Here is a 27,922-nt window from a genome sequence, read left to right as displayed (position 1 = left end):
TGCAGCTAACGGGGCTCCTTTTCCACGCGCGAGCGGGGGCCCCGGAGCTCCGCCCCAACTCCCGCCGTCTCCACGGCGCAGGGCGGGGGCGGCTGCTTTTAAGATCCTGGCATCTTCTCAAAGGGTCCGGTGGAGACCGTCCCGGACCTCAGCGCCTGGCCGCCTCGGAGCCGCAAACGTTTCCCACTGAACTCAAGGACGAGCTGCGGGTCTGGACTACGCACTCCCCGGAGTGACCGAGCGGCCCCGGGAGGGGGAAACGCGGGGAGCCCCGGGGTCCGCTGGGGGGTCCCGAGGTGGGGAGGAGCGAGGCCGCAGGGGGCCGCTCCGGGGTCAGGGATACCGGGTGCGGGGAGGGAAGGGGCCGAGGGGCGGCGGCGGCGGCTCTACCTCCAGGCTCGGCCGGCCGGCCGGCGGGCTCGGACCGCGCGGGCCGCGACCTGCAGCTCCTCGGCGCGTCCCTGGCGCGTCCGGCCCCGACCTCGGCCGCCGTAAACATCCCCCGCCGCCTCTGCGCCTGCGCACAACGGCCGGACTGCGCGTGCGCCGCGGGCCTGCGCTTAAAGGGGCGATGGCGGCGCTGGCGGAGGCCTCGGCCGGGCTGAGTCTCGAGGGCGCGCCGTGCTCGGCCGGGAGGACGGACCCGCCGGGCCGCCTGAGGAGCCTCCCCGAGGGTTACCTGAGCCGCCGCTGCCGACCCGCGGCTGGGGGCGTCCCGCGTCCCGAGGGCCCTGACTTGGGGCCGGCGCTGCCCTCGGGCGGCCTCCCTGCAGCGCGCGCAGCCGCCCGGACCCCGGACGCCACCCGGCCCTGGGGCCCTCCGAGATCACGGAGGAAAACGGGAAGCTGCTTAGGGAAACCTCCTTCCGTTCACGGTCACCGCCCCGCTCGCCGAGCCAGACGCGTGTCCGCTTTGCCTCCTCTGGAAACGCCGATCGGAAACTCAGAAGAACGTGACCTTCGCCTTCGCGCCAGGCCGTCCCAACCCTGCCCTTGACTTCCCGACGCTGCGTCGTGGCGCGTCCTCAACCTTGGCTAAATGAGGCCCGTCTCAGACGTTCTGGGTTCACACAGCCCGCTGCCCAGACCCCGCACGGGGCTTTAGCTGCAGAGCGCGTGCTTCAGGCGCAGCCGTGCAAACCGAGGGCCGGCGTCACCGCTGCAGGGAGTGCGCCTGGGTCTCCGGCCCCGGCCCCGCTCCTGCCCCGCGTTCCTCCCCAGACCCTGGAGCTCCACTTAGGAGCACAGTTTGCAACCAGAGGCCGGCGCCCTCACCACGTCCGTGGTCCCGGGGGGATCTCACTTCTCTCGCTGATCCGTGGGCCTCAGGTTGCCCACCCCTCATGACCTTCACGGGGCTCTCAGCGTCCTTCCACCCGAGAGCCTGTGGTTACCTGTGACTTTTTCAAATTACAGAAGCCCTGGAGTCATCCTTGACCCTCTTCCCACTGCCAGGGGACACGCCCCCATAATCCCTCCTTGCCCTGCCCCAGCTTCCCTCCCCTGGGCTCTGGCAAGTGGTCCTCCTGAAACACAGTGTGATCACATCACTGCTGTCTTCAGACAGTTGCTCTGTTCACGGACCAAACAGGGTCGGGCTGCCGTTTCTCGTGGCCCGATAACACAAGATGCCAATGAACTGGGGAGGAAGAGAGGTTTTATTTCTGCAACCGGTTACAGGGAGAAGGCCTGGAAATTATCACCAGACCAACTCAAAATTACAAAGTTTTCCAGAGCTTATACACCTTCTAAGCTATGTGTCTACGTGTGAGTGTGCGTTCAGCTAAAGACATAAGTGATTAACTTCTTTTAATCTGTAACTAAGGTCTAGGTCCTGAAGACCCTCTTCTGGAGCCTCAGTAAGTTTACTTAATATAAACGGGTCTAGGTGCTGGGGTGATTACCCTTATCTTGTCTCCTGCTAAATCATAATGGTATGGGGAGTTCCTTTAGACCCCAATAAACTTGTTTGTGGAGGTGTGGGGAGTTTCTTCAGACCCCAATAAAATTTGTTTAATACTTAAAAAGGTCCTGTTAAGAATTCGTTCATTATCTTGTCATGCTTCAAGGCCCAGGAAAAGCCAAGACAGAACTCTTGGTGGGCTCTCTGTTACATTCCAACCTTTGTATAAAGGCAGTGGCTCGATCAGCTTTGAATGTGTAACCTGGCTACTCAGTCCATGCTGGAATAGTGTTGTAACGGAGGCCTGAGTTAGCAAGCCCTGGCCTGCCACACCTTCAGACTCCGAGGTGTTTCCTCCATTCCGCTCCATATCAGCTCCCACTACTATCAGCATTCATAGCATGAACCCGTCATTAGGTACATACTGAACACTCTACATAGCTTATTTCCATGAAATAGGTACTAGTATGACTTCCAAGGAGAAAAGTGGACGGTGACATCAGGAACTGGCCTGGCGCTCAGATCAAGGCCACGCGGTCTCCTATGGGACATAAACAATCTTGTGGAGGAGCACCATCATGATCCAAGGCCATGTCATAATTCTGTCTAAGCACAAACAAAAATAGGGTCACTGTGCCACCCACAAAATCTAAGACATCCTCTCCCAGTTAGTAGCGATGACCCCAGCTCCTCTACCAGCTACAGCTGAGCCTCCCTCTGCCCTGGCCTCCTCACAGATAACATCTACCTAGATGCCCAGAGAACCGCTCTTCCCCTCCTCACCCCCACCATTCCTGAGGGCATCTAATCCATGAAAAAAATCACACAACTCAAACGCATATGTTTTAGTAAGTTTTCCCGACACCTCTTACTGAGATGCCTTGCATTTCTCCATGATCTGCATCCTCCTCGCTGCAACAAGTGACAATCCCAACACATTCAATTACAGGCATGTTCCTTGTGGCCTTCGGCTTGACGGCATTGATACCTCCATTTTACAGATGAGGGAACTGAAAGTACAAGAGGTTAGCTGGCTTCCTGTACCTACCAGCTAGTAGTGAGTACAGGAAGGTGGATGAGAATCCAGCAGCTACTCTCGCCCTCCTCCAGGCTCCTCCCACACCCAGCCACAGGGAGCTTTCTGAATGCGTCTGGTGTCCCCTTGCCCATCCCCTTGCATCTGTCCACTCATCTCTGTCGTGTCTGCAGGAGGAGCCTCATGCGAGGGCCCGAGGCAGGGGTGCGGCCGGGTGTCTGAGGAGCAAGTGGCTAGAGCCACACGTGGGAGGTTGTGTTGTCTTCAAAATACGCTATTTTTATTATGGTAAAATATACAAGACATTTATCATTTTAACCATTCTTAAGTGTACAGTTCAGTGGCATGAAGTACATTTACATCATTCTGCAACCTCACTACTATCCAGCTGCAGATTGTTCTCATCATCCCCAACTGGAACTCTATACCCATTCACGTTAAAAATTCACAGCCAGCTGGTAATGGAGGGGCATTTCCTTAACTTGATAAAGAACATCTACACAAAACCAGCAGCTTATATCATACTTAACAGTGAGAAAGTGGACCTTTTCTCCTTAAGAACAGGAATAAGGCAAGAATGTCCCCTCTCGCTACTTCTGTTCAACATCATATAGAAGCCCTAGCTGATGCAATAAGACATGAAAATAAGGTATACAGATTTGGAAGGAAGAAATGAAACTGTCTTTGTGCACATATGATAAGATAAACTATATATTATATCCTGAAGACTCTACCAAAAAAACTCCTGAAACTAATAGAAGTGACTACAGCAGAGTTGCTGTTTCCAGTAATACCCCCCGCACCTTGTCCTTAGGGGATGTGTACCAGACCCTGTAGTACATGTAGGAATGCTTGAAACCAGGGATAGAATCAAATCCTATATATACTATGCTTTTTCCTCTATATGGATCATCTACGATAAAGTTTAATTTGTAAATTAGGCATAGCAAAAGACTAACAACAATAACTAATAAAATTGAACAATTATAACAATGTACTGTAATAAAAGTTACATGAATATGGCCTGTCTCTCAGCTGTTAAGTGATTAATGGGCAGGTAGTGTATATGGCATGGGTATGCATATGGCATGGGTATGCTGAACAGAAACGTGACCGTGTACTGGGCAGCATGGAGCAGGATGGCACGAGGTTTCATCACACAACTCAGAATAGCACTCAATTTAGAATGTACAAATTATTTCTGTAATGTTCCAATTAATATTTTTAAATTGTGGTTGACTGCAGGTAACTAAAAACGTGGAAAGCAAAACCATAGATGGGGGACTACTGTGTAATTTAATAAACAAAAGCTAAAATCGCTTTCCTATGTACCAGCAATGAACAGTTGGACTTTGAAATTAAAAATGCAATACTGTTTACAATAACACCAAAAAATGTGATGCTGAGGCATAAACCTAACAAAACAGTACAAGATCTATGTGAGGAAAACTACAAAGCTCTCAGAAAATAAATCAAATATTTAAATAGACAGATATTCCATGTTTATGGATAGGAAAGCTCAAAATCTCCGCAAGTTATTTCATGGATATCAACAAACTGATTCTAAAGTTTACATGGAAAGACAAAACACCCAGAATAGCCAACACGCCACCGAAGAAGAACAAAGCTGGAGGATTGACGCAGCCAGATGTCAAGACATACTATAAAGTTACAATAATCGAGACATTGCAATGTCGGCAAACGAAGAGACGAATGAATCAGTGGACTGTAATAGTAAGTCCAGAAATACACACAAGTCAGTCACCTGTTCTTTGACAAGGGAGCAAAAGCAATTAAGTGGAGAAAGAATAGTCTTTTCAACAAATGATGCTGGGACAACTGAACATCCACATGCAAACAAAAAACTAGACACAGATCTAGTTTTTACATAAAGTTCTAGAAGATAATATAGGAGAAATTCCTGGTGGTGCTGGGGTTAGTGATGGCTTTTTTGACAAGTCATACACACAATCCATGAAAGTAAAAATTGGTAAGGTGGATTTTGTTAAAATTAAAACTTCTGCTCTATGAAAGACACAAGTCTTACCTTATGACCCAGCATTTGCACTCCGAGGTATTTACTCAAATAACCACTATGTCCGCACAAAAGTTGCACATAAATTGTTATAACAGCTGTATTCACAATTTCCAAAAACTGGAAGCAACTGAGATGTCCTTCAATCGGTGAATTAATAAACAAACTCGTCATGCTGATCAGTGGAGTATTAATCAATGATAAAAAGAATGAGCTCAGAGCCATGAAAAGACAAGAAGGAACTTTAAATGCTTATTGCTAAACGAAAGAAACCAGGATGAAAAGGCTACATATTAACACTATATGATTCCAATGATAAGACATTCAGGAAAAGCGAAAACTGTAGAAACTGTAAAAAGATCGAAGGTTGCCAGGGATTGGGGTTGGAGGGAGAGGGAGCGATGAGGCAGAGCACAGAGAATTTTTAGGGCACTGAAAGTATTCTGCATGATACTGTAATGGTGGATACATGTTACTACGCGTTTGTCAAAACCCATATAACTAGCCAGTCGCAGTGGCTCATGCACTTTGGGAGGCTGAGGCGGGAAGAGTTCAAGACCAGCCTTGGCAACGTAGCGAGACCTCATCACTACAAAAAAAAATTAGCTAGGGGTGGAGGCACAGGCCTGTAGTCCCAGTCACTCAGGAGGCTGAGGTAGGAAGGATCACTTGAGGCCAGGAGGTTGAAGCTACAGTGAGCAGTGATTGTGCCCCTGCACTCCAGTCTGGGTGACAAAGCCTGAGTCTGTCTCAAAAAAAAAAAAAAAAGAACCCACAAAACAACAAAACTTGTAACTGCAACACAACAAGTGAGCCCTGACGTGAACTATAGACTTGAGTTAATAGCAGTGCATCGATACTGGTATATTGTACAACATACCACAGTAACTCAAGATGTTACTAATAAGGAAAACTGCGTGCAGGAGAGGGGCCTATGGTGACTCTTTGTACTATCTGCTCACATTTTCTGTAAACCCCAAACTGCTCTTTTGTCATTTTTAAACAGTGAAAGATTTTTCTCAGACATACAAAGCTAAAAGAATTCAGTAGGGGCCGGGCATGGTGGCTCACACCTGTAATCCCAGCACTTTGGGAGGCCGAGGCGGGTGGATCACGAGGTCAAGAGATCAAGACCATCCTGGTCAACACGGTGAAACCCCGTCTCTACTAAAAATACAAAAAAATTAGCTGGGCATGGTGGCGCGTGCCTGTAATCCCAGCTACTCAGGAGGCTGAGGCAGGAGAATTGCCTGAACCCAGGAGGCGGAGGTTGCGGTGAGCCGAGATCGCGCCATTGCACTCCAGCCTGGGTAACAAGAGCGAAATTCCGTCTCCAAAAAAAAAAAAAAAACAAGAATTCAGTAGCAGACCCACACAATGAGAAATATTAAAGGGAATTTTTCTGGCAGATAGCAGATGAAGTAGATCTGCATTTAAGAAAGAACACTGGAAATGAGAACTCCATGATTAAGTGTGTAAGGTTAATTTCTTAGCATCTCTCAGCTCTGGCTGAAGACACAACTTCTCACTGTATTTACCTCTGTGATCTCTGTTTGTATGACGGGCAATGTTGCTTTTGCAATGACAACAATTTAATTTTTTTGTTATCCTCTAAGGGTTTTACAAATAGCACCCCATTCTTTTTTTTTTTTTTTAATGAAGTCTCACTCTGTGACCCAGGCTGGAGTGCAGTAGTCCGAGCTCACTCACTGCAACCTCTGTTTCCCAGGTTCAAACAATTCTCCTGCCTCAGCCTCTCGAGCAGCTGGGATTACAGGTGCCCACCACCATGCCCGGCTAATTGTTTTTGTATTTTTAGTAGAGACGGGGTTTCACCATGTTGACCAGGTTGGTCTCAAACTCCTGACCTCAGGTGATCCGCCCACCTCAGCCTCCAAAAGTGCTGGATTGCAGGCGTGAGCCACCGTGCCTAGCGGCACGCTATTCTTAAGAAGGAGCGCGACTCCTTAGTACCAGACAGTGGCTGCATTGCCATTTCCCTGCTCAGTACTTGGTGGTGGTCAGGGCCGGCTAGATGAAGGGGAGTCAGAACAAGAAGCTCTGACAGATGATGTGCCAGGAGCTTTCCCCCCACGCTAAGCAGAAAGCAACGCTTTTACAAGGGAAGTGGGTGAATATTTGAACAGGCTCTGCAGAAGCCACCCTGCATCCTCAGCCCGTTCCCTGCCACTCTTCCGAGGTCGCCCCTGGGTGCTTTTTGCATTCCGGTGGAGGAGCAGGGTCTCACGCCCACTCTGGGTGTCCCGGACCTCTGAGATACTTCCCACAGATGCATCAAACAGGTTGGCTTTGTCAGGGCCTCGGGGCAGGAGGCCTGCGTTCCTGAGGAACGGCCTTACACCTGGTTGCTCTTGCCTCTGGCCAGTCTGTGCAAGGAGCCAGGGTGGAGGCGCATATGAGGACTTTACCACCAGGTGTCACTGCTGCACAGCTGCTCTCCGGGGAGGAGACAAACTGGGTCATCCGGAAGGGGAAGTCGTTCTTCCTCATTCTAATCCCCGTAGCCAGAGCATGGAATGAGCCAGTCTGTTTTCAGACATCTGTCAAGGCTTCGCTGCTATTCATGCCACACAGGTGACAGCAGTTTGATGTTGATCTGAAAATACCAGTGAACTCAAATGTATTCACATGTATAAAATGGTTGGAAATGATTCTTTTTTTTTTTTTTTTTTTTTTTTTTTTTTTTTTTTTTTATTTTATATTGCCTTTATTTTCTTTTCTTTTCTTTTTTTTTTTTAAGAGAAAGAGAGAGAGAGACTAGGAAGGAGGAAAAAGGAAGAGAAAGAGAGAGAGAGAGAATGGGGAGGAGGGAGAAGGAAAAGAAAGAGGGAGAGAGAATGGGAGTATTGCTTTCTTGCCCAGGCTAGAATGCAATTTAGTAATGGGTATTGAAAACCTCTTTTATACTGATAATTATACTTAATGATGTAGTCAGGAAAGAATAAGGGAAGAAGATAACAAACAAACAGCCAACCAATATTTAATTTAAACCTATGAAATGCTATGCGATTACTGAGGAGTGATTTACTTCCAATTATATAGTCACCTTTGGAATAGGTGTGAGGTGGTAATGTATGTTTTGTGTATTTGAAGTGGAGAGTTCTATAAATGTTTATTAAGTTTACTTGTTCCGGGTCTGAGTTCAAGTTCTGAATATCCTTGTTAATTTTCTATCTCGTTGATCTATAGAATCGTTAGCTCTTCTTGTTGCATTGATCCTTTTGCCATTATGTAATGTCATTCCTCGCCTCTTTTGATCTTTGTTGCTTTAAAGTCTTCTTTATCAGAGGCGAGAATTGCATCTCCTGCTTTTTGTTTATTAGTTTATTTTTACTCTCTGTTTGATTGGTAAATCTTCCTCCTTTTCTCTGAGTCTTTGTGTATCGTTGCATGTAAGATGGGCCCGGATGCAGCATACCGATGGGTTTTGGCTTTTTATCCAATTAAAATATATATAAGTTTAATACCGGCGTTTGATGCTAGCTGGCTGTTTTGCCCATTAGTTGATGTAAATTTTTTATTGTGTTAAAGTTCTTTGCTTTTTGATATATTTTTGGAAAGGCTGATATTGGTTATTCCTTTATATGTATAGTGCTTCTTTCAGAAGCTCTTGTAAAGCAGGCCTGGTGGTGGTGAACTCTCTAAGTACTTGTTTGTTCGCAAAAGATTTAATTTTTCCTTCGCTCATAAAGCTTAGTTTGGCTGGATAGGAAATTCTGGGTTGAAAGTTCTTTTCTTTAAGGATGTTAAATATTGGTCCCCACTCTTTTCTGTTTTGTAGGGTTTCTGCTGAGAGATCTGCTGTAAGTCTGATAGGTTTCCCTTTATGGGTAACCTGACCTTTCTCTCTGGCTGCCCTTAGTATTTTCTCCTTCATTTCAACCCTAATAAATCTGGCAATTATGTGCCTTGGGGTTGGTCTTCTTGAAGAATATCTTTGTGGTGTTCTCTGTATTACCTGGAGTTGAATATTACCCTGCCTTGCCAGGTTGGGAAAGTTTTCCTGAATGATATCCTGAAGAGTATTTTCCAACTTGGATTCATTCTCTTCATCACATTCAGGTACACCTATCAAACGTAAATTAGGTCTTTTCACATAGTCCCATATTTCCTGGAGACTTTGCTCATTCCTTTTCATCCTTTTTTCTGCATTCTTGTCTTCTCGTTTCATTTCACTGAGCTGGTCCTCGACTTCTGATATCCTTCCTTCTGCTTGATCAATTCGACTGTTTAAACTTGTGCATGCTTCGCGAAGTTCTCGTGTTGTGTTTTTCAGCTCCATCAATTCACTTATATTCTTCTCTAAATTGTCCATTCTCGTTAACATTTCGTCAAACCTTTTTTCAAGGTTCTTAGTTTCTTTGCATTGGGTTAGAACAAGTTCTTTCAATTCACAGAAGTTTCTTATCACCCACGTTTTGAAACCTGCTTCTGTTATTGGAACACACGTGTAATCTATTAAGCCTTGTTCCGTTACTGATGAGGAACTGCAATCCCCTGTAGAGGGAGAGGCATTCTGATTTTGAGTATTCTCTACCTTTTTACGCTGGTTTCTTCCCTTCATTATATATTTGTCCGTCTGTCGTCTTTATAATTACCGACTTTCTAACTGGGTCTCTGACGTCCAACTTGTTGATTCCCAGCGCCGAAATCTGAGCAATCCACTGAGCCGGCCAAAACAGCGGTGTTAAGACTGATGGTGCTTTTCTGCCCGGGGATCTCCGGACTCCGCACCAAGAACTGGCGTGCTAAGGCACCAGCAAAACTGCCACGCCGGCCACAAGAGTCGCCCTGGCGACCCGTGGAGCTCCTCCACTGGGAATCTCCTGGTCCGTGAGCAACTAATATTCGTCTGAAAGTGTGGCGTCCTCTCGTTCTTTGCGCTTTCACTGGGAGGTACGTGCCCGAGCTGCTAATCATCAGCCATCTTGGATCTCTCTCCCTGGAAATGATTCTTAAAAATTATTCCTTATCTTAAAACAAACCACTTTATGTGGGCATAGGGAAGAGGTCTGCGACGTCAACTCTGCTGGGTCTATGTAGGAGACACATACGTATCCCCTATTGGTTCTGTTTGGGGACGCTGGCTAATACAGGTCCTCACAGAGAAGCGGTGTCACACTCAGGGCCCAGAGCCCTGTCCACAGGACACCTGAGGTGGGAGTGCCTTGAGCTGACGCCCACACTTCCTAGGATGTGGGGCCTAGGGTTCTTGGTGGCATCGCTGCCACTAACAGGAACTCCCCTGTGCCAGCTCTTGCACCACTCCCCACTCCTCACCGCCTCCTGTGAATTGTGAAAGGAAAAACTGGGGAGGAACGTGAGAGTGGGTGTCGGCCTTGAAGACGGAGGGGCTCCCCAGGAAACGGAGGTAGACCAGATTGTCGTGAGGATGAGGTGGTGGCAGAGGATGTTTTCCCTCCCTGGACACTAGGTGGGTTGCAGCTGGACCTGGAGGTGCAGACAGGAGGGCCTTAGGTAACACTCCTGAACCAGGCTGGCAGCTGTCGTCAGACATCACGTAGCCAGCAACCCACCAGGAGCAGACCTCGAAGCCAAGAGGGGCGGCTGATATAGATGGGAGATGTAGGGATGTCCCAGAAGTGTCATACGTGGGTGAATCTGGGGCCACAGTGCACCTTTGCAGAATGGCTTTATGTGGCAGGCAGGGGTGCCAGGCACAGGGAGAGGTACCCAGTTGCCAGCTGTCTGGAGAGCGAGCTCCAAGTCGGCTTCCCCTAGGCAGCCCAGTGCTGGGATTTGGGTGAGGAAGTGCCACATGGAGCCGCCTGCCCTGTCTCAGCACTCATCCAGACATCCCCAGTGACTCGAGGCCAGCCCTGGACTCCCCCTGCCTCCCTCCACACAGCACTGTTTGCCTGCGAGGGCAGATCGCTCTCTTGACCCTGGACATCCAGGGTTAGTATGACAAGTCCCTCATCTCAGGGATCTTGAGCAGACAAATACACCAGAAAACTCACCAGCAAGGTCACTCCACTGCCCCAAGTCCCCTGTGTTTGCATCTCACTCAGTGTCAAAGTCTGGCAGCGGCTGAAGCCCCTCATCCCTCACGCTTCCCTCTGCCCCTCCCCCTTGCCCAGTCCCACTGGCTGGCACCCTCCTCCCTCCCACCAGGGTCCCTGCCCCTGCCTCGGACACCCACAGGGCTGGACCTTGCCTCCCTCAGGTCAGGTGCAAGCCCCTCAGAAGGGGCATCCCCTGACCACCATTGTGTCCCATTTTCCCTCCATGATTTCTCTGTAGCTCTCTTCACCAAATACAGAGGCAGATGAGGCTGGAGAATTTGCCTCCATTTGGAGGAGTCTTAGTGGTCTCCAGCCGGTCCCACCTGCCCTGAGGAATGGTCAGATTGTCCCCAGAGGCAATGACATCTACCTGGCCTCCCCTGCCCTCCTCTTCAGGCATCCTGACTGGGGGCCCAGATGGTTCCCAACTCTTCTGAGGCTGGAGCAACCCAGCTGTGAGCTCCCATCTTTCCCTGCCCTGTCCAGGCAGATTCTTCCTGGCGCCTCCTGCCCTTCCCACTGGCCTAGGGATCAGAGCAGCCTCTTCTCCTCTGGCCCCTCAGATACCCACTGGATCCTACTGCTCTGTGAGGATCCACTCTTCTTCTGGGTATGCTACAGGTACCGTCATGTGGTTCTGAAGGCACCAGCTCTGGAGTTAGGGGCCTGCAGGCAAATCCTGGCTGCACAGCCAAGCCGCGTGTGACTCTAAGCAGCCTTCTGGGCCGCCCTGGGCCTTGGTTTCTTCATCTGCATGATGGGGCAATCCTATAGCCTGTATCACAGGTGGTGAGAGGAGGAAAGAGCCCATATATGTAGAAAGGGATAAGATTCAATAATGGTCAGTCTTTATTTCTCCTCAACTGCTCATGGCTGAGCCACGTAGGGCTTCTGCGTGGGGTGGGAGTTAGGGTGGCCATAATGGAGCCCTCATACATTTGGTGCCTGATGGGGTCTGAGATTACCCACCCATCAGGGTCCCAAGCAGTGGCCCGAGGGGACACGGGGTGGAACCCACAGCACTCTGGTTGCTATTTCTAGGCGGCAGGTTGGTTCTCACACGGCTCCTCACCATTGTGAGTCATGACCCTCACCAGGTTTGTCTTCTGCTATTTTGACAACTTGCTCTGACAGAATAAAAGCAAGGAAAACACTTCTGACAGTGTGTGAAATAAATAGCAAAAGGTGCCTCATGGGCAGAGATGAACGGGTCCCATGAGCAGTGTTCACTGCGTGCTGGCGTGGTGGTCAGGACGCCCTCCACACCCACTGGCTGCTGCAGTTTCCTGCTCAACCTCCTGCTCCCACGCCGGTGGGGGCGGCAAGGCTTCACATGCACCCCCTGCCCCTCCGGCAAGGCTTCTCACCCTGGAGTGGTGGGCGCTCAGGGATGGTCTGCAGGGCTGAGACTGTACCACACGCGCCAACTTCATGGGGCTCCCAGTGTGCCCCTCAAGACCTCCACTGGCTCAAGAGGCTGCCGGGGTGTGGTCAGCTCTCAGGGGCTACAATCAGCTCGAGTAGACAGCTCAGCGAAACTGTCACATGAGTTACTGGGAGGGTCTCCTTGGAGCTCAGGAAAGTCACTGTGTCCACGTGGTGGGCAGGGCACAGACTGTGCTGCTGTACACACATCCCTGCATGGCTTTATTCCAATCCAAAATAACCATCCATTCTTCCCCCACTTCATACACCTGCCTTGTCAGGGCTGCTCTATGGTTGCCCCATGGGGTGGCACATAGCACAAGCTGGGCGCCCCGGCGTTCACATTCATGTGGCACATCAGGCAGTTGTGGCCCCTCTTGGCAGCTCTCGTATGGCCACGTGACCTTCAGCTGGGTGAGTGAAGACCAGGGGCTGATGGGGGTTCGAGGCTCGCTGGGCTCAGAGAGGGTCAGTTGGGAGTAGCGGGCAGGCTGTTGTGGTCACCCGGCCATGTGTCATGATGCCCTTGTGGCATCCAAGTGCAGACCCAGAAGGTACTAGAGCCAGGGAAGAAAGGATTGGGAGTTCCCTGCACGTAGCAGACATCGGCCTTGGGAATGAGGAGAAAAGGGCTGAGACACAGGCTGGGACAGCCCCGAGGCAGCTGCAGGCCAGGGTGGACATCAGGAAGGAGGGGAGGCCGGGAGCACATAAGCAGGTGAGGGGAAGATACAGTGGAGGGAGAGGAGGAGGGAGCCACAGAAGGTGCTGGAAGAGGACAGGCCAGGCTTTAGAAAAGTCAGCACATATGGAGACCTGCATGCTGTAGATATGAAAAGAAAGACAGAGAGACAGAGACGATGGGAGCAGCCAGGAGGTGGGTGGGCTTGGGGTGCTGTGAGGGCCAGAGTGGCTCAGAGCACAGCTCTGCCAAAGGTCAGCTGCCTGCCCAGGCCATCCACCATCATGGACAAGGGTGCCCTTGTGAAGACTAAGGCCCTATTAGAGAGGCCCACATTCCACCTCCGTATTTTAAGAATGGCAGAGAGAATGGCACAGAGGCTATAACCCCTGGGAGCATGGGTGGCCTGTGTTGCACGATTCCCAGTCAGCTGATGGTTAGGACACCCTCCACATCCACGCCTTTGGCAGCCTCTGAGTGGCCACCGGCTTCAGGGGGCAGAGTGGTTCACAGGAGAAAATCTCACCTGAACTTGAGACTTTACTTACTCGTGGGGTGACGTCAACCCAGCAGCGAGACAGTCGTGCGCTCGTCAACTTGCAGCAAACCCACTCGGGGAAGGAAAGCAGGTGCACGTGTGCGTTACCTTAGTTCTCTCTTAAACCTGGCTAAAATGACAGATTTTAAGGCAAAAATTGGCAGGAGCTGGGAGATGAAAGAGGAGACAACACTGTGATTTAGAAGAAAATTCACAATCGTAAAAGAAATGGCCCAGGAGACCCAAAACACTGAACTCCAGCCAGAGTATAGAAAGTTCAGAACCATCACAGCCCACGTCTCAGAACCACGAGAACTGGTGGCAGCAGACTCTGCTGGAGATGCAAGAACACAACTGGCAGAAAATGTTTCAGGAGCCAGAACTCCACCCAGACTCGGAGGGCCAGGCCAACACTCCCTCCCTCTGGGTGAAACCTTGAGCTTACCCTCTGGAGATGGAAAACGGGAGGCTCTGCGGGGTAGCAGAGAAAAATCAATCCCGAGGGCACATGCCCGTGACTCCCAGAAGGCTGGTGGCTCAGCCACTGCCTCTAAGCAAAAATGAGAGAATCTTCTTGGGGGTGACCAGTTCATGCCATTATCAAGCTGGGGGACTGTGCAGCTTTCTAATGTCATGGTAACAGCCTGACCCCCCTAGCAGGAACATCACAGCCCCCACCTCTCCAGTCAACTCTCAGACCCCCAGAATGACTTTCCTTGAGGGGGCACTTTAGAATCAGTCTTGCTGACACCCACCCAGCATCTGTCGTGCCGACGTGAAGGGGTCCAACTCCAGGCCACTGATCTGCCTGTCACAAATGGGGCCTTGCTAAAGAGGACCCCAGGAGCCCTTCCTCACTGTGGCACAGGTTCTGTGTAACCTGCTAGTGGGCACTGGCACCTGCTCTGGCCCCCACAGCCGGCAGTTGGAGCCCTGAGGGCAGATCAAATGTCCTCCACGGCTGTTCTGGACCCTGTCTGACTACAACAGAGGGTGGAAACTCAGTCCAGAATTTCTAAGAACTTGTCAGTGAAGACGGACCCTTTGTTTGCACGTCAGATGGATGCTCCAGGTCTGCCACTGGGGCCAGATTCCAGGGGGGTCAAAAGCATGCTGGCAGTTCAGGTTGAATGTGACTAGAAGCCCCAGTCCCAGTCACACTCTGGGCACTTTCATCCCTGTCACTAAAGAATGAAAATGGAAAAGGGGAGAAGTCACTGTTTTTTTTTAAAGCTGGTATGCATTGGCTTTTTGGCCTTGCATACCAGCCTGAAAAAGAAAAGAATCCATTGCCTTACATAACTGGGCAGTTCAAGGGCAGAGCGCCTTCAGGCATGGCTGGGTCCATAAGTTCTAAAAACAACGTCAGAGAGCTCTCTTTTCCTCCATGCCCACCTGCACCGTCAGCTCTGCCTCCCTCCAGAATGTCCAAACTCTCTCCTACCACCGACGGCTTCCTCCTCTGGCCAGGAGAGAGAGCCCAGGGCAGCCCCAATTCCACACCCCCAAGTCTAACAACCTCAGCAGGAAAACATTTTCTCCCTGACCCTAAGAGAAGACTCCTGGGAAAAACTTCAATTTGTATGTGACTGGTCATGTGGGAAAAGGCAAGACAGAGTGACTTAGACCTTCTAGAAACGCACATAAGCCGGGGGGGGGAGGGTAGTTTCGAAAGGAGATACTGGCTAAGCTGACAGCAGGGGGGGCCCCACATATGGTACCAAGGAGAGACCAGAGACGGAAGAGACCCCCTCCGACCCATGCGCTCCCAGAAGCGGGCACGATACAGCTGACCGGGAACAGAGACAGTGTCCTCCCCACAGACCACAGGACCGACTCACAGTCAGAGTGGACTTTTATTAGGAAATCACCCTGCAAACACACCACGGAGTGCTGTGGGTTCAACGCGTTTCCTGAGGAAGGAGGGTCACAGTATTGGAGCTGTCGCAGGGAGGGATGGCAGGGCAGCCTGTGAGCCTGGCGGCTACAAGGCTGCCTGTGGCCAGCACTCCCCCAGCACGGGGCTCCATCGCGGGAGCCGACACACAAAGCACACACATCTGCGCTACACTTAAATAATCATAAATACGGAATTCCACTTGCTGCTATCTGTGCCTGAAACAAAAGGAACCCAAAAGGGAAAAAGAAAACAAAAATGTCTTTCTCTCCATTGGACCGAGGAACAAAAATCCCCAAATTATCAAAATTACTCAGTTACAAAATACTTCTTTAAAAAATTCCATTATTAAAAGAATAAATAACAAAATATATAAAAAATAACTTGGTTGCATCAAAATTATAACTAGGAGTTATATCAAGATTTTTTGTGGCCTATATTACAGTCAAATAGTTATTTTTGCTTTGAATTCACTTTTTTCCCCTCTTATGGTGTCCTGGTGCGGGGTCTAGTTGAAATAGTATAAAATTAATAAATAAAAATGTTAAATAAATAGCAAACGTTAACATAAGAGGTTGTGAATATAAATACTTACATCTTGACAAAATTAAATAATTTACAGAATAATTAAACTAACTACTTTTTAATTTTTTCCAGGAAGTGCAATCTCTCTACTTTTAAATACTAACTTGGAATTGCAGTCACAATTGACTTGGATTCTATTTACACAGTAAGAACATTGTGTTTTTAACACATTAAATTAAAATTTACCCTTTTTTCACATATTGAATGGATCTAAAAGAAGTGAAACCTTGGTGGTCTCCTGTTAGCAGTTTACCCTCTGACCCTGATGATGCCATCCCCACCTCCGTCACCATTGATGCAGAGGTCAAGCTTGGCCACGGCCCGGATAACGTGGCGGTGATAGGTCACGGGCCTGGGTGGACGCACAGAAGCCAGAGTGGTCCCTGGACTTGGAGCCCAGACCCAGGGTCTAAAGGCTGCAGCCCCAGTAGGGAGCTGTGACCCGAGGCCACACACATCTGCACAGCCTCAGTGCGTCAGCTGCCCCCAGACATCAGGCTGATTTTCAGGAGTCTCCCAGGCTAAAATTCCTTGACTTGACAGCGGCCACGATGCCTGCCAACTGTCTGGAGTGTCCTCGGGGAGGCCTATTCCTAACTTTCCCTCAGGGACAGAGCTTTGTTCCACCCTTAACACAAAACCGAATTAAACGAAAACAGAAAACACACTTGCTTCAGGGGCCTCACTGAGCACAGACACGCTGCCCCGGGCACATCCTCCAGGCCAAGATGCCACTCGAACCACCCGCCCACCACGCTCACGGCCACCCGCCCAGCCTCGACAGACAAAGGAATACTGTGGTTGCAAACTCCAAAACTTCCCTGAGAACCTTGTCCATGAGCTTCCACTGGAGACTTTGAGCTGCTCTTCAGATTTCGTTCAGAAAACAAAAATAAATCGCTTTGTAATTCTTCAGCGCCCCTATGCACATGGATGGGGCTGCCGTGCCCCAAGCCTGGAGGGAGCATCGTGGGAGAAGCCAATTTCCAGGCATCCCTTTGGATAAACCCGCCCAAGGCCATACCAGGCCACGAACGGGAAGTCACTGTGAGTTGGGGATCCCCACGGTGCGGGGTGGGAGGGGAGGTAAACGGTGTGGAGGGCTGGGAAGCTCCGGGTACCACTGGGCCTAGACCTGGATGCCCCTCACAGCCTGCTTGATGCTCTCCAGGAGGTCCTTGTTCTCCGGGTTCTGGTAGCACTCCTGGTTGGAGTACATGTCGGTGAGGATGCTCACATAGGCATCGAAATTCTGTTCGCAGATTGGTTCCTAGAGAACAGAACCAGGTTAGCAAGCCCCGTCCGTTCAGTGGGCGCCACACCACAGAACCTGATGTGGGAGCATCAAACCTACGTCCCTACGTGACCCGGGACAAGCCCATACCAGCTACAGACAGCACTGGCCGCACCGTCCTCGTGCTGAAACGACCAGGAGTGCCCCCTCTGCAGCCAACCCAGCAGCAGCCTCTCTGCTGATGGAATCACCATTTTGCTTTGGGTTCATCAGCTACCCAGGAGGGCTGAAGCCACCATGGCCAACATCCCGCCCGGGCCATTCGGGGTGGACAGAATCTGCACAGGACCCCTAGGGCGGGACCCGGAGGCAGAGGGGTGGGAGATGCCCTGCCCTACTGCTTCCTGAAGAGACCCCGGGGGGCAGCCGAGGTGCCGCCTACCATATGCGGAAGGCGGATATTGGCGAGACTTTGGATGAGGGCCTGGCTCAGGCCGGACAGCTCCAGAAACAAGGCTTCGTTCTGCTCCTCAATGAGCTTGTTCTCCTCCTCAATGTTCTTCAGGTTCTTCTCCATGGAGGAGATCTGTGCCAGAGACAGACTTGAAGTGCCACCCATCCTTGGCCCCCCTCCTCCCGGGGCTTTCTCTGGGCTGCCTCTCACAACCCTCCGGGAGAATGCAGAAGCCTGGGGTGGGGGAAGAGGCAGGGCCCCTGCCTTCCTGTAGGGGATCCTGCCACAGGTGAGGGACTGGCAGAGGAGAGAAAGGCAAGGGCCCTCTGAAGACATGGCCTGGCTCCAGGGAAGCCAGGAAGGGGATGCAGGGACTGTGCCGGGGACTGTGCCAGGGACTCCATGACACGTCTCTCTGCTGTGTCTGTCCTGAGGGGATGGGATGGGAGCACAGACTTCACAGCACCCTATCTCAGTCTCAGACACCACCTGCTGTGGTCTTAGCTTCACCATGCTTCCTGCTGCTGTCTGTGAAGTGGGAATCACTGCACCCACCTCATGGGGTGTCAAACTGCCTTTGGGTCTTCCCCTCACCAGAAAGACAAAGAGCTCTTTGGGGCCTCCCAAGCACACCGTCCCCAGGCCAACTACAGGCAAGTCTTCTCACTTCCCCACCATGGTGGGGAACCCTTTGGTGTCCAGGGGTAGCCCCCGGGCTGACTGTATATCCGCAGGGAGCCACGGATGCGAAGCCTAACTCACAGGAAGACAGTGTGTGTGACACTCAAGGCAGGAGTGCTGAGCTCCTTCCTGGGAGGCTGTGGATGGGGCCAAGCATGTGGCTTTGAAAGGGTTGCATGGGGGATGGGGACCTGCCTTCACTTTGCCTTTGCGCTTCCCCAGAGGGTACCACTCGCCAAACTCCCTCTAACGGACGGGCGCTTCTGAGTCCTTCCAAAGGGATGCTAGTTAAAGGTAATCGTCTGTCTTTAAAAAGATTGGTTTGGCAAATAAAGAGAAATCCGAGGTGCTATCCCGAGGACACGGACACTGACGAGGGCCCCGAGGACTTTGAGAAGGGGAGGAGCAGGGGGGGAGACACCCACCCCACACTCTGCATCTCCAGAGACACCGTGAGGGGACGGGGACAGCCCTCCTTCCCTGCTGTCACTGCCTATGGACCCCGGGGGAGGGGGCGTCACCACACGCATGGCAGCAAAAACCCTTCCTGATCCCGTGGGGTGAGGCTGTTTTCACACAGGCTCTTGAGTAATAAGCGGCCAGCGTGGCCCATTTGCCAGTGGAACAAGACACGCGGGGCTGGAACATGTCCCGCATCTTCTGCAGTCTTGTTGGAGGCCGCCATCTCCCCATCTGTCCCTGCCCAGCAGGCTCTGCCCAAATTCCCTGTGGTGCCTGGTCCACACAGCAACGTGTGCCCACGCCCCCGGCGCCGCTGCAGGCTCCACTCGGCAGCCGCGGGTGAGGCATGCTCTTATTTTCAAAATAAGATCTTTACTGCTTTTTTTTGTTTCTGATTACAAATGCTCATTTTAGGGAAATCGTGAAATATGACACAAACATTTAAAGTAATTTGTAACCCTGTTCCTCAGCAACAGCAGCTCTCATTGACCACACTTACTCTGGGTCGGGTGCATATGCTAAGTGTTTTCCTCATAGAAATGCGTTCATTGTACAGTAACTGCCTGAGTAGAACCCTGCTCTTAACTTAAGCTTAGAGGCTGAAAGCTTTGCCAGGTCGCTCGTCTGGTATCAGGCCCGGCTCAGGCACCAGCTCATGGACTGCTGGTGCTCACAAGACTGGTAACCCTAATGGGCCCACTCATTCCCACGGGAGTGGGAGCAACCGTGCCGCTCATGTTAGCGGGCCCACCAAAACGAACAGTGTTATTAACTCTAACAAGACCACGGCCCTACCAGGACAACCAGCTCCGGCGGCCCGCCAGCATCAGCGTGCGGCCAGCAAGTCCTACGTGTGCCCATGTGCCAGGCACCGCGCTGTCCGTCGGCTCGGCCCCGACTCAACCTTGATAAGTGCCGACGGAGGATGAATGGGGGTTGGGAGAGCAAAGAGCCCGGGGGTGGGGAGCGGCACCACCCACCTGGGACTGCAGCTGCACCATGGCGGCCTCCATCTCCGAGTTGGACTCGTTCAGGTCTCGGATCTCCTGGTTCAGCTGCTTGATCTCCTCGTCATTCTCCAACACTGACCCAGAGAGAAACCTCAGCTGTGGCTCTGGGCCTCAGGCCTGAGCCAGAGTGGTGTGGGGAAGGCTGCTTTCTAGACGGAACTGAAACTCCCTGTGCAGCAGACGTCCCCTCTCCTGGCTTTCTGACCTCATCTCTCTCCGGGGCTCACACACCACACTACACGCTGGAGAAGTCTGTCTTGACGATTGTGAGATAAGTGTTCATGGTTTGCCGCCTGAGCTGGATGGCAGGTGGAAAGCCTTAAATCTCTTTGGGAGGTATTAAGTGCTAAATTAAAGATGGAAGTTTGTTCAGGCGATGCTGAATTTCCTCACTGAAGTGGGAATGAGTCACACCTCCCCACAAACGCACAGCACGTGGGCTCCATTGGGCTCTGATCCCAGTGGTCACCGAAGCCGCGTGATAGTGCAGTCACAACCTCTTGAGGGCCAAGGGCCCCAGACACAGGTGTCAAGAGCTGCAGAGCCAAGGCCCAAAATGCTTTCAGCTCAGGTCAAGGGATCTGCCTCAGCCATGACTCATTCCAGGAGGGGCTTCAGCTCTCTACCTTCTTCCCACCAGCACAGAAAGGTGTACAGCTCTCACTCACCCGGCACCCAGTCACGAGCAGGGAAATCCAGGAAGCCATCCTTACCATCGCTAGTCTTGAACTTTGGGGTGAGGACCTCATCCCCTGACAGTTTTCCCTTCTTTCCAGCAAATGTTGCTCTGGGACAGCCTGACAAACTGGAAGCAGAGGTCACATATCATTCACCCGTCCAGGGTCACACGCCAGAGCCAGCCCAGGGTCACACACTATGGGCTAGTCTAGGGGTCAGAAGACACCATGACCAGCCAGGGTCACACATTATGGGTTAATAGAAGGCATGTTCCACCTCACCTAGACCACCCGGAGGGCCTCCCTATGGCCAAACTGTGTTCTATGGGGAAAAAGAAGCCACATGTAGGCAGGCCAGAGGCTGGGAAGGAGCCACTCCAGAGCTCACCTCATCTGGCACGGCCGTAGCTGACCCTGCCTGATACTCTGAGCAGGGCTCCCTCTGGGGTCTAAGGTTCACAGGGCCCTCTTGCCAGCACTTTGCAGCCCTGGCCTCCCAGAGGAGCCTGTCCCAGCTGACTCTGCCCCGAGCTACCCTCAGGAGTGGTGGTAATGACAGTCACCCGTCACTCCTCGATAGAGATACTCAAGCAGAAAAGTGCACGATTTCATGTATGAAGTGACTGCATCCCCGCTGTCAGTGAAGGTTGAGGCGAGGTGGAACGTCCTTAGGAAGCCCGGAGTAAGTCTCCTCTGCCCACCCGGCCCCGGCTGCGGTCACTTCCTTTAGCGGCCTTCCTGCCAGCTGCCCATGACAGATCTAGTCTCTCCTCTGCCTCCTGCCAGGGCCCCTCACTCACAGTGAAAGCTGAGTCCTTGCCAGCTGGCGGCCAGATAAGCCCCAGCTCAGAACTTCTCACCTCATCTCCTTTTGCTCCGTCTCCCTGGCTCCAGGCCCCCAGCTCCTACAACCTTGTCAAGGGGGCCACACTGTTCCCAGCTCCAGCCACTGGACTGAGGGCTTGTGCCCCACACACCTCAGGCCAAGCTGCTGCCTCCTTCTCAAAGAGGACTTCCTTGTCCTCTTCCCTGCTTCAGCTCTGCCCACGGCAGGCACCACCATTCGCCATACCAAGTATTTTACTTATTTATTTGTTTGGAGAAGGGCTAGTTGCCCTTTCTGTCTCTGCTCTCTCTCCAGGGCTAGGTATGTGGTGTAAAGGCTTTTGCTGAATGAATGAGTTATTTAATCTTGTAGGCAGAGAAAGGAAGGGAGACGGGAGGGGAGGGGGAGAGGGAAGGAAAGGGGAAGGTGATGTGGGAGGGGAGAGGGAGAGGAAGAAGGGGAGGGAGTAAGGGGGGAAGGAAAGAAGGGGGTGGGGGGAGGGAAGGGAGGGGAAGAAGAGGGGAGGGGAGGGGGAGGGGAGGGGAGGGGATGGAGGGGGAGGGGAGGGGAGGGGAGGGAGGGGGAGGGGAAGGGAGGGAGGAGGAGGGGAGGGGAAGGGAGGGGAGGGGAGGGAGGGGAGGGAGGGGAGGGGGAGGGGAGGGGAGAGAGGGGGAGGGGAGGGAGGGGGAGGGGAGGGGAGGGGAGGGAGGGGGAGGAGAGAGGGGGAGGGGTGAGAGGGGGAGGGGAGGGGAGGGGAGGGAGGGGAGGGAGGAGGGGAAGGAGGAGGGAAGCAGGGGAGGGAACGAAGAGTCAGCCTTGGCCCTAGGCCCAGACACAGGGTTTCTGATGGGACCAGGCACTTGTTGTCACCATAGGGCACAGACAGGAAGTCAGGGTGGTGAAGCAAGGTCTCTCAGCAAGGGCAGGTGTTGGAGGGCAGGTGAGGCTTGGTGAATTCTGCCCAGGCTCACTGCCAGACAGTGAGGGGTCACAAGCTCCCTTGCAAAGCAGGCAGGGGTCTCTGCCCAGAGTTCAAAGAAGAGGTCTGAATGGGAAGGCAGGGCATAAAGTTTAGGAAACAAACTTTTCCTAAGAGGCTGTGAGCCTGATAAGAGAACGTGTCAGACCCAGGGCTCTGCTCACGTGTGGCCTCTGTGTCCAGCATAACACCCAGCCTGGAAGGACTCCATCAGGATGTGGAAGGATGGCTCATGGCGGGAGACGCCTGGCAAAGACGCCGACACCATCGCCCGGCACCAACAGACCGCTGGCCTGCCCCAGGCACTACCCACGTGGCCTGGCCTTTCCCTTGAGAGACTCGGGTCACACTGAGCCCTGTCTGGCCCTCCCTCAGGACCTTCAGCCCCAGTCCCCAGGCGAGGGTCCCACTGAGAGCCAGAGGGGCGGGGGGTGCAGGCACCGTTACCTCCGGTGGGTGAGGAAACTCCCGTTGGCGTGGCCAGAGCCGTCACAGCCCGGGGTGGGGCAGGTTGGGCCTTCGTTCTTCAGGGACTTCCAGGAGAACGATGAGCCATTGAGGGAACCTTCCTTCTGCCTCCGGGCGGCCAGCGGGCAGCCGGACGCACTCCTGTGTGAGGCGTATTTTCCGCTGATGTGACCGAGCCCCACACAGCCTGGAACTGGGCACCTGGGCACAGAAAGGCCAGGATGAGTACAGGGGCGCCAGGGTTGGGAGAAGCCTGGAGACCCTCCCAAGCCAGACTCGAGGGAGCCCAACATCACACGTTAAAGGACTTCCGAGTTAGGCAGGGAGGGCAGCTGAGGCCCTGGAGCCTCAGGGAAGAACCCGGCCCTTAATATGAAGCCACGGGGCCATGCTCCCGCTTCTGCTTTGGCCTCACAGCCCCTGTGCGGCTGGAGTCTCCACAGACGCCTTCTTTCCCTGCCCTCCAGCAGCTGTGACCCTGGGCCGGGGGGCTGCCCTCAGGTTCACTCCAAGCCTTGCTGCTGGAGTCACTTCCATGTCACTCAGCAACGTGGAGCCATGTCGTCAGCTGAGACCACCCAGAGGCCAGCGTCAAGCACAGACCTGGGGGCTCAGGGACAGCAGGGGCCTGTCACCCCACAGCCTCCCAGCCTGAGGCCAGTGCAGTCAGGGGGCGATGCCCATAGACACTGCAGCTTTGCCACAACTGAGATTCTATGTTCTAGAAGGAGGAACACAGACCTCACGTCGGGGAGACTCCGCCAGGGTACCCCACAGTCGCCCCTGCCTGAGGCTGGCCTTTGTTCTGGGTGTTCCAGGAGAGGGATAGAGGCCCTTATGAAAATAACATGAGTTCAGACTGGCAAACGCCTTGGGCACAGTGTGAGCCAGAGACAAGCAAGACAGTGCAGGTGGCCCAGGGCCGTGACCTCTCCAGCGTCTAGGGAAGGGCCTGGGCCAAGATTTGGGGATCTGAGGGACCAGCTCATCCAGGAACCCAAGCCAGACCTAGGACAAGATCTTCAATCTGCAAAGTTCACTCTTCTCTCTCCAACAAATGAAACTCATCCAAATTACCATTTGTCACACACTCACTGTGTGCTAAAGACCTGGCAACACAGGACCCCGAGAGAGGACACCGCTGCTTCCTTTACCAGGAGCTCCGTGGCGATCAGGGAAGTCAGGGTCGGCGCAGGAAGCGCTCAGGAGGACGGCGGTGGGGGCGGGGGCGGGGGCCACAGCAGAGGCTCCTGCTGCAGGGCTGGGATGGGGGCATGGGCTGCGCTGCCCGGGGGGAGGTTGGCAAGGCCTGGGCGGGGAGGGCAGCTTCTGACTCCTCGCCCCCACACTCTGGCCTCAGCTCCAAAGCTGCCATTTTGGAGCCTCCCAGCCACCTTGGCCAGGGCCCTGCTTTCTCTCTCTCCACAGGCCCCTCTCTTGGTTCGTTTCCTTCTGCCACTCATCCCACCCAGCCCTAGAAATGTACAGGACATTCCCTGAGCCAGTCCAAGGTCGTCTCATCCCCGTCCAGAGCAGAGACACTGCCAGGGGCCCCTGTGGGGGCTTTGGCAAGTCCACATTCAATGTCCAGTCCCCCTCAGACGGGGGTGCCTCCCAGCCATGGGGCCCTGGGGGCACCTGGGCCAGGCACGGCCGAGCTTGAGGTGAGGGCCTGGGCTAGGAAGAGGAACTGGCCAAATGGGAGGTGGTCCTTCAGTCACTCCACACAGTCGAATCTGAATTATTACTATTATTTTTTGAGACAGAGTCTCGCTCTTGTCGCCCAGGCTGGAGTGCAATGGCGCGATCTCGGCTCACTGCAACCTCTGCCTCCCGGCTTCAAGCGATTCTCCTGCCTCAGCCTCTCAAGTAGCTGGGATTACAGGCACCCACCACCACACCCGGCTAATTTTTATATTTTTAGTAGAGATGGGGTTTCCCCATGTTGACCAGGCTGGTCTGAAACTCCTGACCTCAGGTGATCCACCCGCCTCAGCCTCCCAAAATGCTGGGATTACAGGCATGAGCCACTGTGCCCGGCCCAAATCAGAATTATTTTTACTCCTTTTCTTGCAAAACACTCCTCCCCTTCATCAAGAGAAACCGTTGCTGTTCCCTTGAGTCGCATACATGGAAGGTATTTCAGATTTCAGCTATAATCTCTTTCTCACAACACGTGGTATGGAAACTTTCAAGTCGTCAGGGACATCACGTTGAGACATGCTGGGGTGGGCGGGCGGCGGGCACCGAGCTGGTGTGGCCTCTCTGCTTCTTGCATGAGCTAGTGTTTTCCCAGCACGTGTTGGGCTGCAGAAGCGTGTGTGCCAGTGACATGAGAAACATGGCCGGGACCAGGAACCAGAAGTGCATTGCATTTGCTGGGTGTCTGTGTGGCCGGGGCAGCGTGGGCTCCCTCTAGGGACAATGGGCAGGGCTCCCATGATGGAACCTCCGAAGACTTACCACCAGTTATGAAGGATTTACCACAAAGTGCCTGATGTGACTTGATTTTGAATAGTGCAGCCATGAGATGTCATAAAAGGGAACTCTTGCTCCACCAGGCTCTCCAAATCACAGCTCACACATGCTGACAAAATCCCATCCCTCAGCATGACCTGACACATACATTAAAGTTTCTGCTTTGATATGCATCTGTTTAAAGATGCTGGCAATTACAAATGCAGTTAAAGTTTACGGCTGGCAGTTTGGAAACGCCGTAAAATGGACGTGTTAAGCGGGCGGGTTCCCTCTGCCATTAGGAGCTTCATCTCTCCTGCAAATGCTGAAGTGTTTCTGAAAGTCACAGTCTCCACTTGACTGCAGAACTCTTGTTTTTTTTTTAAAGCTAAGTTGACAACACATTAGAAAGACCATTTACTTTTCCTGGCTAATTTGAAAAATGCTGATCTTGATTCTGATCATTTGCAAATGCAGCACAATTCACTTATAATTCCCTGCCAGCAGGATCCTTGCCAAATCCGTAAAGGTGTTGCACTTATATAATCATAGGCAAATTCCTGGATTCTCAGGGGCAAAATGCTTTTTGCCCGCCTCAGCATTTAGTGCGCAGCCTTCACAGTACTAACAACTACACATTGTGCATTGTTAATTTAGCATTCATTACAGTTTTATTGTAAAAAATTAAATAACTAAACAAGCCACAGCCTATCATACCAAACAGCTGGCGGGGCCACCCCTTCTGAAGGATGTGATGTTGGCCAGCCAGGCCCCTCCAGTGTGGCAGAGCAGACGTCTGGGCCCAGCTGGAGCTACCAGGAGGAGCAACCTACTCTCAGGCAAAGGTGCCCCCTCCAGGGCTGAGGTCTGGCTGCTCTTGGCCCAGCAGGTAACACAGTCAGGGCAACCTGCTTCCTGTGGGCATGGTGGGGCCCTGTCCCCACCAAGCCAGCCCCAAGGCCCTGGGCAACAAGGTGTCCAGAGCCGTCACTTCTGCTGCTGGGGAACTCACTGCCCATTCTGCCAGATGTCAACTCTGAAAGTACCTCGGTCCTGGGCAAACTGGTCGGTCGGTCACCCAGTTCAAGTCTGTGGCAAAGCATTGCCCCCACCTACAAGTGGGCAGTGCAGGGAACCAGTTCCCTACCGGGAGAATAAGCTTGCAAGGACACAAACCCCCACCGAGTAGGGTAACACGCAGAGTCAGCGTTCAGGGTTCACCTGTCAGCCCCGCCTTGCCCCAGTAAGAACAGCAATAGAGGAGAGTCGTTTTGCCTCAAGGACTTGGGTCACTTAAGGCCGAGGATGTCCTCTTTCCTTCACCCAACAGTGTCTGGTTCCCAGTTTAGACCCTCCCAGGCCCTCCCAGTCCGCCAGCTCTCTGCATCGGTGTGTGGGTGGACGGACACGTGGGATTCAAAGCTTTAACGTCTTTCTAAGCATCCTCTACTCCTTGACTCCTGCATCTAACCTTTCCTGCCAGACCAAAGTCTGCAGGTTGCAAGGCCCTGGGGCCACCTGAGTCTCTGGGTCCCACTCCCAGGTGGTCCTAAGACACAGGTATTGGGGTGCTCTGCTTCTCCCAGCCCCATCAAATACTTCAGACCTGAGAAGCCCGGAGGATCTGCCCCCCATGCCCCCCATACAACACCTAGTGTAAGGTCTGATGGTGCCATAAACGGCGTGGTAATCTCTGCGACCTGAACGACACCCCAGACGAGTTCCTGGAAGAAGCAATCAACCCTGTGGAGCCTAAGTAACCTGCACCATGCACTATTGCTTCTTATTCCGGCCTCAACTGACAAGGCCACTGGAGTTTGTAACCGACCTCGGTCAACCTCACAACTCCACACCCTACGACCCCCTCCCAGCTTGCAAAAAAACGCCAATGGTAACTTCTGTAACTTTCCACTGCCCACCCCAAACCTATAAAACCAACTCCTATCACACCACCCTTCGCTGGCTCCATTTTCGTCCCCAGCCGGCCCGCACCAGGGTGAATAAACAGCCATGTTGCTCACACAAAGCCTGTCTGGGGGTCTCTTCATTCAGAGTGCGTGCGTTTTAACATCCAGGGCTCACATCTTCGTAGGTACCGATGTGCAGGGCACGAGAGCTTCCATAAAAACGAATGTTGGCATTGATCGGTTTGGTGACCCATCATATTAAAGAAAAGGGAATCAGTAGGAGGTTATAAAACACAGGAAAATCCCAATTCTGCAAAGCAGCGACGGACCAGCACAGCCCAACCTACTTCATCAGCTCGGGGTCCTCCTTGTCGTCCTTCGTGGGCGCCACCTTAACTCCGCTTTTCTTTGCACGAGGGCAGCCAGACAAGCTGATTTTGAAAGAGGAACAGAGGCCGCCTTAGTGATGGGACAGCAGCTTCTCACCCACCGTCTCGTCCTCTCCCCTCCAGCTCTGTGACCCCAGGTGGGGGTGAGAGGGAGAGGGGACGACTGAAGAGACAGAATCCACAGACACGAAGCCTTCACACAAGGCAGAAGGACAGGGCTCCTAACCCTC

General features: G+C 52.7%; 1 protein-coding gene across 12 annotated transcripts in view; it reads right to left on the bottom strand.

Moving 5' to 3' along the window:
- Positions 1-9,944: 9,944 nt before the first annotated feature.
- The window catches only part of MYT1 (myelin transcription factor 1), a 76,007-nt gene continuing 58,029 nt past the window's right edge, over positions 9,945-27,922 (bottom strand). For 8 of the 12 annotated variants that reach the window (XM_064382624.1, XM_064382626.1, XM_064382630.1 and 5 more), the window contains 6 exons: positions 27,651-27,734; positions 22,919-23,140; positions 20,703-20,794; positions 19,960-20,063; positions 17,825-17,968; positions 16,234-17,418 (listed from right to left, as the gene is read on the bottom strand). In XM_064382624.1, coding sequence (XP_064238694.1) covers positions 17,278-17,418; positions 17,825-17,968; positions 19,960-20,063; positions 20,703-20,794; positions 22,919-23,140; positions 27,651-27,734 — 787 coding nt within the window. In that variant the 3' untranslated portion in view covers positions 16,234-17,277. Of the gene's footprint in view, positions 13,797-16,233; positions 17,419-17,824; positions 17,969-19,959; positions 20,064-20,702; positions 20,795-22,918; positions 23,141-24,217; positions 27,735-27,922 lie in introns of those variants that run through there. The other 4 variants (XR_010344573.1, XM_064382632.1, XM_064382631.1 and 1 more) reach the window with 4 other exon arrangements.

This window comes from Aotus nancymaae, unplaced genomic scaffold (assembly GCF_030222135.1).
Source record: "Aotus nancymaae isolate 86718 unplaced genomic scaffold, 86718_ANA_hifiasm-v0.15.2.pri h1tg000029l, whole genome shotgun sequence".
NCBI lineage: Eukaryota > Metazoa > Chordata > Mammalia > Primates > Aotidae > Aotus > Aotus nancymaae.
This window is presented reverse-complemented; position numbering and strand designations above follow the sequence as displayed.